At 39.4% G+C, this 14573-nt stretch overlaps 1 protein-coding gene across 2 annotated transcripts; it reads right to left on the minus strand.

The window, feature by feature from the left end:
- Positions 1–1240: 1240 nt before the first annotated feature.
- pan3 (poly(A) specific ribonuclease subunit PAN3) lies at positions 1241–14489 on the minus strand. Of its 2 annotated transcripts, none has more exons than XM_008308005.3 (18): positions 13688–14030; positions 12485–12606; positions 11566–11638; positions 11393–11463; positions 11090–11234; positions 10688–10905; positions 10277–10381; positions 10127–10184; positions 9509–9670; positions 8663–8779; positions 8307–8408; positions 6869–7034; positions 6578–6665; positions 6286–6425; positions 5930–6059; positions 4206–4270; positions 3978–4116; positions 1241–3684 (listed from the first exon to the last, which is right to left on the minus strand). In XM_008308005.3, the coding sequence occupies exons 1-18, from the start codon at positions 14028–14030 to the stop codon at positions 3544–3546; spliced, it is 2385 nt and encodes a 794-aa protein (XP_008306227.1). In that variant the 3' UTR covers positions 1241–3543. The 2 variants fall into 2 exon arrangements, with proteins under 2 accessions (XP_008306227.1, XP_008306230.1); XM_008308008.3 differs by lacking the exon at positions 13688–14030 and adding an exon at positions 14253–14489 and having other exon boundaries at positions 3544–3684.
- Positions 14490–14573: the final 84 nt, after the last annotated feature.

The raw sequence follows: 14573 nt of genomic DNA on the forward strand, positions 1-14573 counted from the left end.
TTTCTCAAAAATGACTAAAAATACACATATTTGTCTTAAAATACATGGTTATGTCCAAAAATATACTTTTATATAATAATATATTATAATATAATAATTACATTTATTAATAATTACATTTATTTACATGACCAAAATAAAAGGCTGAACATATTTGTGTCTTATGTACCTCATTCCACATGTCATGTTATTCAGATGTTTGAAAAATTCTGATGAAAATGTGGTGGGAAAAAAATCAAAATTGTACCTTATTTGCATGTTTCTCATCAAATAAGAGCATTTTGAGAACCTTTTTAGAATTTCCTTTTTCATATTTTTTGGCAAAATCCTAATGCATCATGTTATTTCTTTTCCGAAATTTATGATAAATTCTTTTTGAACACTATTTTTCAGAATTTTTCAAAAAATCCTTATTTAACTTTTTTTTTTTGAGCAGATGGTATCCAAAGAATTCTTGGAAATGGTACTCACATTATACAGCAAGGGTTTCAGCCACTGGTTGACAGTCTGTAGACACTGTCCTCCCGCCTGTTTGACAGTTGTTTCAGACTGCAGGTACACGTCATTTTCCTGCAGTCAAAGTCAAAATAATTAAAAAAGTATCTCATAATGATAGAATAATAATATATTAATAATGATACTCTCAATTTCATGGCGGGTCAAAAATTCACTACCAATGCCTTATCATACTGTGATATTTGTATAAATAAATAAATAAATAAATCAAGTATAATTAAAACCACTCAAATCAGACCTAACACAAGAATTTGTATCTAAATGGCGATCAATTTGTATATTTTTCAATAAAAAATGTATCCTGGTAGGTCAAAAATTGACCACAAATTTCTTACCACACTGATGTAAAACAATATCACGAAAAACTAAAATCATCATAACACTTTAAAATGCAAGAATTTGTCTCATAATGACTATCCATGTGTGTGTTTGAAAAATAAATCCCTAAATGTACCAATTCTTATTTTAAGTGAAAAGCTGACCAAAAATGCCATAGCATACTATGACAACCATGAAAGAAAAATATAATCTAAAAATGGCTTAAAAGGAAAATTGCCAGACAATGCACACTATTGTATGTATATTTTCACTACAAATAACACATTTTCTCATGCTAGGTCAAAAATTGCACAAAAATGCCTTACTGTGATTTGTGGTAAACCAAAGAAAAATTAGAAAAAATTAGAAGACTTGTGTAATTCTAAACACAGCAACATTGTTCATGTATGTTTTGGTATTCTTTATTAAAATACTGCTGTACACACAAATATTGCAAAAAATCTGGGACAATAAACACAAAAGGGACATAAAACAGACCAAAATGGTGATTGTAAGTGTGGGGAGAAGAACGTTGTCACTTCTTGTCTACCTGGAGTGTGTTATGTTCTGTGGAAGAACGTGATATGGACACTGACTTTGTGTACGAAGGCAATGGTGTTTGAAAAGGTTGTGTGTATGTGTGTATGAGTTATCTTAAGCACCAAATTTATCAAAATAGGCTCATCTGTCTGTTTTACTAAAAGTGAGGAAAAAGTACATGGTCAAATGCAGCCGTCGTCTCGTCAGTTTGTTGCCCTCAAGAACAGACGAATGACGTCTGACAAACTTTGAAATGTTAACTGTAGTCGAAACACTGTGCTTGATGAGGTGCTTTTGACTCCAATCTGACTGTGAGGGTCCTTCAACAGGACCCTTCAGTATTACAGAACGGATTTCTTTGTTGTACAATCATAATAAAGATTATGATTGAAATGCGGCGGTTTGACACAACAGAAATATGGTTTTCTCGTTAAACTAAGTTGGCACCAACCTTCTTAAGTGATAATGAGATTTACGTAGATCCCAGTGTGAACTGTGCTTAAGGGCAACAGAAAAATATTTCAGAGTGTAATCACTGCAACGCCGTTTTGACCTCCAAAAACTCCATCTGAGGAACTCCTGCCCACTTTACTGTAACTCATTGATCTGACTGGAGAAAGGATCAATGACAGCAAGACACATTCAATCATTGGGCCCCTCCAGTTGTTTGTCATCCTGAGAGAAATCCGTGCCATTTGAGTGATGGCAGCAGCCAGCATCTGGGCGCTATTTGTATTTGTATTTCACTTTAAAATGTTAATTAAAACAAAAACCACTTGTGTTTTGTTCTCCTTCACCCTCCGTCCTTCCCCCGTGCCTAAGCCCCTGCTGGAATTGGTCCACACACTAGTAAATTGAGTCAAAAATGACTTGTCCTCCCTTATTTCCCCTCAGGTTTTTCTACACAGCATCTGAGCAAAGAGAAAAAAAATAGCTAAAATTTTCACCCCCCTCCCATCCCCCCCAAAAAAGGAAAGCTGGAGCAGTTTTTTTCTCAAAAGTATAAGACCCTAAACCACAGGGTGGAAGTGAAGTTTGGGATAAAAAAGTTGATTCCAAGACAAGTGTACTGCAGAAAACGATAGGGGGAGGAAGAGGGGTGAGAGGCCAAATGAGGACATTCCACAGAAAGGCAGGTGTGGCGTCACCTGGAGATTCTCCACCCACAGGTCACACTCCTAAGTGCTGCAGAGCCAAACAAAAATGACTCTTCAGTTCATGTCACTAAGACTTTCGTTAACCAAATGTGGTTTCTGCATATGTAACAAACACTTGGTAGACAGCATCAGGAGAAGACGACCCACCCTCCTCAGTGCCAAAATAATCACCACATCCTGGTCCATGACAGCCCACCCACATACACATCCAGTGGCATGAGCTGGAAATTCCAAAATCCTCACAACCTAAATGTCAGGAATTCATTCATTTCTTTCCAGTTTCAAGAACCTACACATTCTTTCTGGGAGGAAAAGTGGGCCAGTCCATTTCATATGCTCTCCACCTCTGTGAGTGCCTCCAGTGGTATGTCCCATCTCCTAGTGCGTCAGAGTAAAGGGGCACGGTCTCCAGCAGGAGATGCAGTTCATAAAAATCTGGATTTCTTTTTGTTTGTTTTTATTTTTCTGAGTTTTCTCTGATATTTCTGTCTGTGTGTGACTCTATCTCTCTCTGTACACCCTGTAGGTCACTCACACATTATCATAAAAATAAAAAAGAACAAAAAATTAAAATCTTAGTGCATCGTCCTCAGAAAAATAAACCCCAACTGTAGAAATAAAGAATAAAAGCAGGAAAAAAGTTCCAAAACCTTACTGGTTTGTTTCTCATTTTTTGTTCCCCAAATCTAAAAAAAGTCTTCTTTCTCATTTATCACAGCTTCTGTATTTGTCCTTAGTCTATTATTCTTTAGTTTGTTTTTTTTTGTTTTATTTTGTTGTTTGTTTGTTTTTTTTTTCCATTTTCAGCAGATTTTTAGGAAAATTAAAAAAAAAATACACCTTAGAAAAAGCCATCCTGGTGGAACAGGGTCAGTGTATGTGACTGAGGTTAACGAAGCCTTGCCCCGCTGCCTTCACCGAGCTGATGTCACCTCCACAAGTCTGGTCCTTCACTGTAGTGCAATAGTGTGCTCCAGGTCGGGGTCCTTCCACCCCTGGCCCAAAGAGGACGCTACAGAGAACCTGAGGCTACAGCCTGCAGCTCCTGGAAGGTGCTGTCAAAGCAGCGCTTCAGGTCCGAGTAGGTCACAACAAGGACGCCCTTCTCATCCCGAGACACCAGACTGATCTTCTCAGGAACACCAGCATCCAGCTGTGGAGGTCCAGGAAAAAAAGTTGTTAGATTAATTAGAGTTGATGCCAAAATATAAAAAAAAAATAATAGTCCAAGTCATGCCTACACAAAATGAATTCAGTTTCATACCACCAGAGGGAGCTTAAGTACCACTGGTAGTACACATGTCATAGTTTTAGAACAAGTGCTATCCGGTTAGATGGACCTCTGGACCTCACAGAAAATGTAACCAGTGGCAGACTTTATTAAAGAACAGAATGATAGACTTATAAAGTCTTGGGTTTGAAAAAAAAAAAAACCAGCCCACTGACTTTATTGAGGCAGGAGACGATGTGGCTGAGGTCGATCCAAGGCGTTCCAGCCTCTGTCACCTGGTGAAACAAGTGATCGCGGAAAAGCTTTAGCAGGTAGCGGTCACCTGTCTCTGACCACGTGGGGTCCTTCTGAAACCTGATTCAAACAACAAAACAACGTCACGTGACAATGGAAACACAGGTCACACCTTGGGATAAAGTTGACTGTAAAAACACTGGACCTACTCAGGACGCTCATTGATTGTGCCCAGTTTGGCCAGCAGTCGGAAGAGGCGGCCATTTTGCACTTCCTGGAAAAAAAAGTCAAACAATTGTTTAATAAATAAAAGTCAAATTTGACTTCTAGTCTAGTCTATTAAAGTCATAGAAATGCTGCAGGGCTGAGAATGTGAAGTATCACCTTCTTGACTTTTGTTCACACGTTGTACTGGACCCTGTTTTTCTTTTTATAGGTTCTGTGTGACACTTCCTCTTCACAGCTTTTAGTTTACCCATAACTACACTTTAACATAATGTGTGAATATGTAATCAGCAACAGTAGTGGTTCATCTTATAAACCACTGACTGATTTAAACTGAGGCACACTTACAGTACCTTACACCCCGATGTCAACCTTTGACCATATTATACTATCATGGTCCAAAAAGAGAGTATCTGACAAAAAGATCAACATTAGCTACATTTTTTTTCTAACTAAGATAATAAAGCAGTGACAGCCTGTCATAACTTAATTATTAATGCCACTGCTTTAGAATTGGAGCAGATGCACAATAATCATCAACAAAAATGTCCTAAAGCATCTCAATCTGCTGGGCAACTTTCAATCAATGGGCTTATTATAGTCTTTAAGTATAACACCTAACAAGGTTTAAGTTCTTGACTCATGTCTGATGAAATCAGCTTCATTTTTGTATTATGTAAATGAATGAACTGGGACAGAACCAAATGTTTTAAAAATGATTCTGAGCAGTCATGATGCAACACAATGTCATGTTTATATAATCAAAGTCTTGGGTTTGATATTCAGGGTTAGGGTTAGGGTTAGGGTCAACTTCTTCTTAAAAAAAACCCTACTGTGTCCAGTTGCCCTCGATGTAACTATTTTTGGACAAAATGACTTAAAAGCCACCTAATTGCCTACTGCAAAACATTACATGTCTTCAGCAGAGAACTGAGTTTACATTGTTTGATGAATGAGACCAAATGTACCTGTAGTTGTAAACTTAACAGTGAATTACATCATATTCAAACTCTCAAGATATGTGACTGAAATTAACAGACAGGAACAGTACAGGTGAGGGACCAGTGAAGGGAAAAGGGCAAGAGCCTGGGATGCCCTCCTGGCACGTTATTAAAAAAACCTATTGGAAAGGATTAACTAATTAAAGCAGAGACAGAATTAAAGAGCACTGCTCATTGGTTTGAATTTCATGCAGCCAAAGCCTGACATGCAGGAAACCCTTACTTTTTGTCACCACTGATGGTATCCATAAATCAGACTCAGTTCCAAACGCTATCTCACTGAGGTGTTACAAACACAGCTGATTACTGGAACTAAATTAACCTAATTTTACCTCTCCTCTACATTAGATTGACTTTCAGTAAGAAGAAAAACAAGCTTTAGATTTGTTGATAGTAAGAGAGGAAGTCAGATCATGAACAAAGAAAAAAAAAAAGTGGTGCGTGTGAGGTACTCCACGTTTACATCACCATCAAGGAACTAAATACACACGGCTGTAAAAGCTGAGGTGCTCTTCATATATAACATCCTGTGTTAACACAACTTCCCCCTAGAACCGCTAAACCAATGTCCTATTTCTGATCAGAGTATCAGAACTGTGTTCTGTGTTTACCTGATAAGAACAATACTGAACAGTGCAAACTGATGAACACTTACTTTCAAATGAAAGGTTGAGTTTGTTTTTTTTTAGCAAACAGCCTGTTTGTACCTTGGCCAGGTCCTCTTCAATGACGTCATTCCTCATCTGAGATGCATCCAGTTGTGTGTAAAATCGGGCTCCAATCATCGGCATGATGTCATTGACGCTGCGCAGCCGAGACTGTTCGGTCAGCAGGTACCTGCACAGGCAGAGAAGCAGTGAGAAAGAGCAGCACTGAAATGTGTGGTTACAACAAAAACATGTAATAAATTAAAAAAAGACATTTATTCTGGTGTTTCCATGCCAAAGGAATAAATGACAGTGTGAATACAGACAAATTGAGACAGAGCTGCAGTTTGCAAATTGCTTAACACGCTTGCATGTTACATTATTTTGCAAGTTTTGTGTACATGCATATTCCTCACAGAATGAGGTTCTTTAGGTCTGAAGAGTAGTTGATGGACACCAGCTCCATGGCCTTCTGCAGGTTCTCCCTCTGAATGCCAGCGAGGGAATTACATGCCAACGCCAGCACAACTTTGCCCAGTGACACAAGGTCTGCTTGCTGGAGGAGGAAAAACATCAACAACACCTGTGTTGATTTTTCTTTTACACAAGCAGCCATCTAAAACAAACTTAGTCTCCAATTAGACAGCCTGTTTTGTGATGTGCATTTATATGTGAATGACCATATAAGGTAAAAACTATTAAAAGTACCTGGTACTGTGGCATTAGGGCAAGATGATTGGTCTGACTGTTGTCAAATGTTAAGACGTCAAACACTCCAACACAATTTACTCGTAACCTTCAGAGATAAGAAAACATTACAGTTAGTGTAGGAAAGTGAGTGTACATAAATGCATGGATGTGAGAAGAGGAAGTCTCCACTGAGAAGACTGTTCTTCTTAAAAGTGTTTTCAGACATCGGCCTTATCTGACCGCTGCATAGTTAAAAGAAAGTCATGCTGACTGACAAACTTGCAGTAGATGTGTTAATGTGTGTTCCACCTGGTTTTGCCAGTAATGAGAATCTTGCTGGGATCCATGACACGACAGGCCAGGCCAGCCGTGTGGATGGTGCGCAGGGCGGAGCTCAGCTGGACTATGTAGGCCCAGATCAGAGATTCAGGGAGGAGGCCTGCATGCTGCCGTGGGGGTGGAGGCTCATGTTGTCCTGGAGAAAACAATCATCACAATAAAAAAAATAAATAAAAACAATAAATGTCTTTGGACACATACATTAAACCTAGAGGTACATATGCCAATAGCATAATTGGTATTGACACTAATACCTTACTTAAATACTTCCACTTGAAATCCAGTGCTGATCCAGTGCCCCGATAACTGACAGTTTGTCAAATAAAAAAAGCTGGACCCAGTGTTTAAATTAAAATGCACAATTGGTGTAAAAGTTCTAATGAGTTCCCATAGAATTGGCTGTGTTAACGCTGCATAAAGTTTAATTCTGTTTATTTTATTCTTAGCTTCAGGGAAATATGTTCGGTTTGAAGACTTTTTGTTTGATACAGAACAATGCATTTCCCTTGGTACAGAACAAAAACATCTCAACAAGGAAATAAAACCAAGTATTTTCCTGCTAGTTGTCATCCCTGTGGTTTTGTTTGAGCTCACACACTGTTTCACCTATATAACACTACCTGTCACTTTATTGCAATTTATTAAAGCCCAATGCAAAGAAGTATTCGTGTCAGTACCCTGAATCAATGAGAAATAAAAGAAAAATCTACTTGTATAAGATTACAAAAAACAGCATCAGGACTAGACGATGCAAAAATCCAAGAAAGTGGGAATATTCAGGTAATGTGCTGTTTTTATTAGGAGGGGGAAAATAACTTTTACATGACACACCTAAAATTTCTGGTTCTTAGGTTGTAGCCCTAACACCAACATGACACTGCATAATATTACTTGTAAGGTTTAGGGTGTGTGCTGAAAAACAAAAAGCCACAACATCACGCTAAGGCCTGTTCATGTAAACAGAATATAAAAAAGTTCTTCATTTCTTTTTAACTCATATATGATGTGTGTTTTTTTTTTAACAAGGCTCGGGTCTACTGTTGTGTTTCCTCTCTCTGCATTGTTGTAGGTAGACCGTACAGCACCTGTCCCAGGATCAGTTTCAGCCACAGTTTCCTCAAAACCCCCCTCCCCATGTCTATGTTGCAGACACATGCAAGCCAACTGTCAAACTAGTACTTACAGACTTTTAAAGAGCTATCAAAACATCCATTCCCATGTGTTTGCAGAAGCACCTAGTGGCATAATGTCAACCGTAACCCTTTAAAACGTTCCCACAGCAACACAAACTGCAAGCATAAGAAACATGCCTAAATGGACACAGACATCGTGAGAGAACTCAAAAGGTGTGATGCATATATGTTTTTGCTTCTTCTGTTAGTGCAGAAGACAGAGAAGACCAACTCACCCCACTTCCTCTTGGTGAAGTAGGAATCTGCTGCTGGGTCATTGAAGTGTCTGCTGAACATGGTCTCTGCACCAGCATGGAAGTCGTAAGAGAACACCAGGGCTAGAGAACAAAGAAGTGGACAATGGAATATTTGATCAGCAACTGAACATTTACTAAAACAACCAAAATTAGTCTTTGATTCAAAGACCACAATCGTGAGGAAACAAATGGTATTTAACAAACCATGTTTCTCACTCTAATTTCTCTGCAGACTATATTCTTCTACTTATGAGGAAAACTTAACTTAGAAAACCAGTGACTGCTATTGGAAAAAATGTTATTTTCATGAGGGTACTATGAGCATCAACACTTACAGTGGTCTCCAAAGGCCTTGGTGGTGAAGACCTCCCTCAATGTCACAGAGTTGGAGTGCTGGATCTTCTTCCACATATCCACCAGCATCATGCACTTGGTGTTAACAAGACGGAAACCTGGAACCGTGGTAAAACAAATTCCAGATAAAGACACAGGTAAAGTTTAAATTTTAATGTAGACATTTTTATTAATGCATCTGCAAACCAGTCCAGGTTTGCTGTTGACTTAGATTCAGTTTGATTTTACCATCCTTCAAATGTCACAGGTGACCAAGCTGAGTAAAAATACTAAATTGCTAAATGGACTACTCTCCTAAATATATATGCAACTGTTATTAGCCTGACAAAGCGGCTCTGATCACTCGGGTCTGTTGAGCTGTCAAATGCGTCTTTGAACAGATCGTAGTCTGCATTTCTAAACAGTATGTGGGACAGGTCGTCTATTTTAGGAATACCATTAGTTATGAGACTGGCTCTGCTTCACTGGCTGAGATAATGTTCTAGCAAGTGTGTGTTTTAGAGCTCATTTACACAGCACATATCTGTAATCAGGGGAAGCCCACAGTGACCATGTTGCATATCAAGAGAATAGGCTGTCCTTAAATTAGGCGCAGAGAGTCATTGTTCTGCATGGAACACTGCCATTGTGTTATTTTAAATTACATAATTTTAGCAAGCAATGTCTTATCCTACCAAAAGTTAGTGACAACTTATGCTGCGCGTTTTGTTAACCACAGTAAGAATAGTTTGACAAAGGACAACCCTAGGAACAATATTTGGCAGCTCAGTTAAGACAGCGATACTCTTTGGCATGTCATGTGACATCTGCCACACATTTTCTTTTACCGTGTATCCTCCTCAGGCAGTAAGGCAGGTCATCCTTGCTGTTGACAGCCTTGTAGCAGGAGGTGATGTAGCTGAAGTTGCTGGTCTTCTGCATACGGTTTGGTGGTGGGAGTGGTTCAAGGGGGAACAAGCTGTGGTAGCTGTCCACCTCACCTGGTACATCTGCTCAAGTGGAACAAACACAAAGTGGTGAAACAAAAAAAGTAAATATATCATATATTTCACAGGCTTCAAAAATAGTTTTCTGTCCATTTTAACAACAGACAGTGTAGGTAAGCCTCAGAAACTTCAAACGTTTCTACACACTTCCACTCCAGAATTATGAAACCAACTGTTTCCAGACTCTGCTTGGTTTCTTTAAAGTTCCACAATGCAACTCCCTGTCTTCAACTGTTTCCAGACTCTGCTTGGTTTCGTTCCACAATGCAACTCCCTGTCTCACAAGATATTACAAAACAAACACTTCTGGTTTCACATTTATAAAAAAAACATGTCGTTATAAGAGAGTCAGGTCCTGAAGACCTGAAGAAGTGTTGGACTATATAAAAGAACCTGTCCCCTATCTGTGACTGTGTAATTGGCATAAATACAAAATGGTGCAACAGAAAGCCCTTATACCTGGATTCTCTGAGTGGTCAATCTGGGCCATGGTGATCAAATGTCTGTTTATTAACTCCTGAAGGGGAAACAATGATAAAATCACATTAGAACAGAGACGAGAACAAAGAGATATCTGTTGAAAGAAAAAAAAAGCCAAATGCGTGATACCTGTCGCAGCTCATCAGCCATAAAAAAGGACGGGGCGTTTGCTTTTGGCTGCATGTAGGCCACATGGGGTGCAGTGGGGGGGTAGATATGGTAAGTAGGAAACACCTGCGATGAAACCAGACAAGAAAAGCTTCCTATTTATTGAGAAAAGAAAACCAATGTAGACGCACGACAGCTACATGTACGGGAATAACAAAACCAATAACAAGGTTTTGGGAGCAGGTTTCGACGACAAGAAAACTCAATACGGAGGATTTGTACGTGGTAGAAAATTAAACACTGATGGTTAAAGTTCAATAATTTAATAGTAAATATACATTTTTCAACATACTCACAAAATTAAAAAGTATGTATCTGCAGCTTTAAACTTTAAATATTTTATTGAAAAAAAAGCCAGTTGCAGGCACATACCATTCCAGCCATCGGTGCTGGAGTATTGTCTGTGTAGAAGTAAGTAGTTCCCCCAACAGTTTCTTTTTGGATAATGTGAGCTCCTTGGTCAGATGCAGTGGTGGGCACCATGTAATTGGCAGGGTTTGGGGTGTGACTGCGCCGACGAGGCGCAGGTGAGGTGTGTGGTGTTATTTTTGGAGAGTGGAGTGGAGAAGACCCGGCAGACAAGGACATTCCTAAAGTCAAAGACAGAAGTCCAGTAAATACTAGAACTAGTCAAAGTATTGGCTATAAGCACAACTTATGAGGATAAATATTTTAGAAACACACCAAACAGATGTAAGAACTCCCTTAACTCATGTGAGAAGGTGAAAAAATGCAGAGTAAAAATCTAGACCATTAAAGTGTAAAAAAACATACCTGGAGCCAGGGCAGTGGCTGTGGAACTGCTGAGTCCTGGGTGAGGGAAGAGGGGCGAAGGGAAGGCCTGGACAGTTGACTGAGCCATGGTGGCCATACGTGGAGCTCCCTTCGGTATGAACTCACTCGCTGCTGGATTAGGAGCCTGGCAGTAGATTACAAAAAAAAACAAAATGCAATTCATAAAATTCCTCAGTTTTGTTGAATGTGTATAGAAAATAGTTTTTAATTTAATTTAAGTCGTTAGAAGCAATATAGATCAATCCAGGGAAGTTGTTGGCACAAGATTAACCACATACTCACTTTTCTCCTTTGGGAAATGCTTAGAGCACCAAAATCACTAAAGAGTGAAGATGTTGGGGAGTTCACTGGATCTTTAGTAAATGATAGAATGGAAGTTGTGTCAGGTACGGTTCATTCATGTGATCAGATGAGCGCTAACAGCCCTTTCGCTGATTTAAATGAGGAGATCCTACCATGAGAGCTGTGGCTGAAGTTCTTGGCACCATCGTTGATGAGACTGGGAGAGCTGCTGCTGGTAGTCATTCTCTGAAAAGAAAAAATATTTAAAACTATTACGACATAGTGATGTGATGATAGTTACTTTACAAAACAAATTGAAATAGCCTTTATCTGCAAACTGATGTACAAACATGTAAATTATACCCCAACTTCCATTTTCCAAGCATAACTTGACAAATGTCCACTATACATTATGATGCATTTGTGCAGGCTGCTGAACATTTGATAAAGGTAAACACTGATCCGGTGTGTTTTCATTACAGACTGTTGTACAGTTCTACATAGACAACCACCTTAAAATTGCATAAAATGAACAAAAATGATAACTTTTCTGTTCACCTCTGCAGAACAAATAACACACAATGCGCATGACAATGGTTCCAACATGTAGTTGACAAAAAGTCAAACAGTATGTGTCCGTAATTTTGGTACTTACAGGTAACATACAGGTAACAGTATGTAACAATGACACAAAGTGTACAGGCTGATGTAGAACAGCTTTAGAAACCATTAGTTCACATTGACTTCACAGGACTGTGCAAAATTCTGAGGCAACATGTTGGTCCATGATTATAAAAAATGTCAACAGCTATTAATTTGTAACAAGATAATAAAGAGAAAAATGACATGTAAAAGAAACATTTACCAGTGAGTCATTTGAAAAGATCTGTTGACCTTTCAGATTTCTTTTTCTTTACATTTAAAGGGTCTTCTAACTTCCTTATTAAAACTCAGATTATTACATGGGACCTTAACCTCTATTCAACAAAGTAAAAAAGGATGTTTCTTTGTGTAGCCATATTCAAGTGTATTGAGTTGTTGCAGCGGCACAACAAAAACAAAGGCTTTTTCTGAGAGCTTTTTCTGTTTTACCTGCATCATTGAGTATTTAGAGTCCGCTGGGCTGCCAAACCCATTGACCCCTATGAAGCTGCTGCTGAAGTAAGAGTTGGTAAGACTGGCATCACTCAGAGTTGCTCCCTCCATCCCTGGGACTGTGGAGAAGAGAACATAACGTTAGGTACTACTTACACACAGTTCACTGTGCATTTATTTGCAGGAGTTTAGGTTGTTTCTTTATTCATACTTTTCATTCCACACAGGACTAAAATATTAACAAGTGTCTTTAACATCAGCCACTTCTGCTACTATCTGAAATGCTTTCATGTCTTTGATAACCCCTTTTTCCCCATAAAGCTAGACTTTAGCCTCAGATAGAGATTTGATCTAAAGAAGTATAACAATAATTACATAAAGTGATTCATTAGTTTGTATAATATGTCAAAAAGAACCCCCAAATGAATGTTAACTCACTTTTTCATACAGTGCATTTTTCGCCAACAATGTTGTGTTGCGAAATCATAGGGTAAAGTAAACAGAATGTAATAACCGATACTTGTGTAAGGTTGTGGCAAGTATTAAAACGTTACAACTGTGGTGTAAGAGTGTGTTTCTTTTTTTGAACATCGTAATTTTACACGAGTTTTTTTTTCGTTACTTAACGAGGTAATTAGAAAATAAACACACAAGGGCAAAACGATGTAACGTGCACCGTTAGCGCGGCTACGCTAATGTTAGCAAACATTAAAGTTTTACCTCTGCTGTAACCCCTGGGTTAACTTCGACAAAAAAAAAACAAATAAGGATGGAAAACAGCTAATAACTTAAATAACAACATATTTTTGGTTAAGGTAGGAATTTTAGGTAGGTTTAAACTGGCAATTAAACGTTTACGTTCATCCGAGGCTAGCTTCTGCTAGCAGCACTTGTGATTTCTGCCCACTCACAGCTGTCATATAAAAACAACAGGCCTCCCAGCTGCAGCAGCATGGCTAAAACTGCATACTGGTTTAAAAAAACATTCTGCAACTATGGGCACAACTTTGTCACTTGAGTGCATAGAGTGCGCTCTCGATAATGTTGACAGGAAAATACAATCCACGCCGTTTTTGGTGCGAAAGGCCTCGCTGAATCCTCAAGCTAAATTTTGACACACACTAAACAAGGCCAACAAGTAAAGTCACTTTCAGTCGCTCAATAGTGGGCCTGTTCTAAAAAATACTAATGGCAACTCACTGGTTAAAAGCTGACCCTCTAGCGACGTGCCCGCAGGCCCCAGTGTTTCATTTTTCTTGGGCACACTGGTGCTTCCTCCGCCCGGACAGGTTGCCGCGGAGCTTCCGAGTGAGTAGCCCCCTGGCGTCCCGCCGCCACTGCTGGCCATGGACAACGGTACTGGGCTGTTGCCTCCTCCATGCAGCGACAGGCTCGCCATGGAGGGATCCTCGTGCAAGAACTGGCACTCGTCTCCATAGAAGCATGTCTTGTCTTTAGCGTAGTACCGACAGAACTTCACTTTGACGCTGGGTATCCCGGCAACCCCGAGCGGAGCGGCTGTGACTGGGAGTCCACTGTTCATGGCACCGCTGCTGCCGCCGCCGCCGCTGCTGCCGGAAGACGCGCAAACATAGAGACGAAGAAAGCTAGCAGGCGAGCCAGCTAGCCTACAAACCGTTTCCACCTAAAATATCCTTTGAGTGAAACTCTAACGGGGCAAAAGCGAATAAAAGCCTGCACTAATTACATGTTAAGACCACGGTTCATTGTTTTCTCAATAAAAATCATTGCATGTGGAAAATACCGCTGGTTGTTGTTGTCGTTCCCCATGCAGCTACCTTCTCTCCACGATAGCCTGTTGTTGTTTTTTACTGGATTTGCTAGGAAGCAGTTAGCATAGCTTTGCAGTGCATTGTGGGTACAATGTAGCCAATGTTTACAATGCTGCAGGAAATGCAAGATTCAGCCTGCGGCAAACGTATAACAAAATATTTATGTTTGGAAATGTCTCATTTGATCTAATAAACTTAATGTTTTCACGCGTATCTAAATTTAAATAACCCCTTTTTTCAAAATCAATATTATGCAGGCTCCATCTCTAAAAACGGTGTTACCGATTCAAAAT

The sequence above is a fragment of the Cynoglossus semilaevis genome, chromosome 3 (genome assembly GCF_000523025.1).
Source record: "Cynoglossus semilaevis isolate Cse_v1.0 chromosome 3, Cse_v1.0, whole genome shotgun sequence".
NCBI lineage: Eukaryota > Metazoa > Chordata > Actinopteri > Pleuronectiformes > Cynoglossidae > Cynoglossus > Cynoglossus semilaevis.

Excerpts from the sequence above, each read along its gene's own strand:
- pan3 (XM_008308005.3), bottom strand. The coding sequence starts at position 14,030 with ATGAACAGTGGACTCCCAGTCACAGCCGCTCCGCTCGGGGTTGCCGGG. Across the intron at positions 10,185-10,276 it reads TGGCTGATGAGCTGCGACAG|GAGTTAATAAACAGACATTT; the intron begins GTATCACGCATT and ends TTTCCCCTTCAG. Across the intron at positions 9,671-10,126 it reads TGACCACTCAGAGAATCCAG|ATGTACCAGGTGAGGTGGAC; the intron begins GTATAAGGGCTT and ends CCACTTGAGCAG.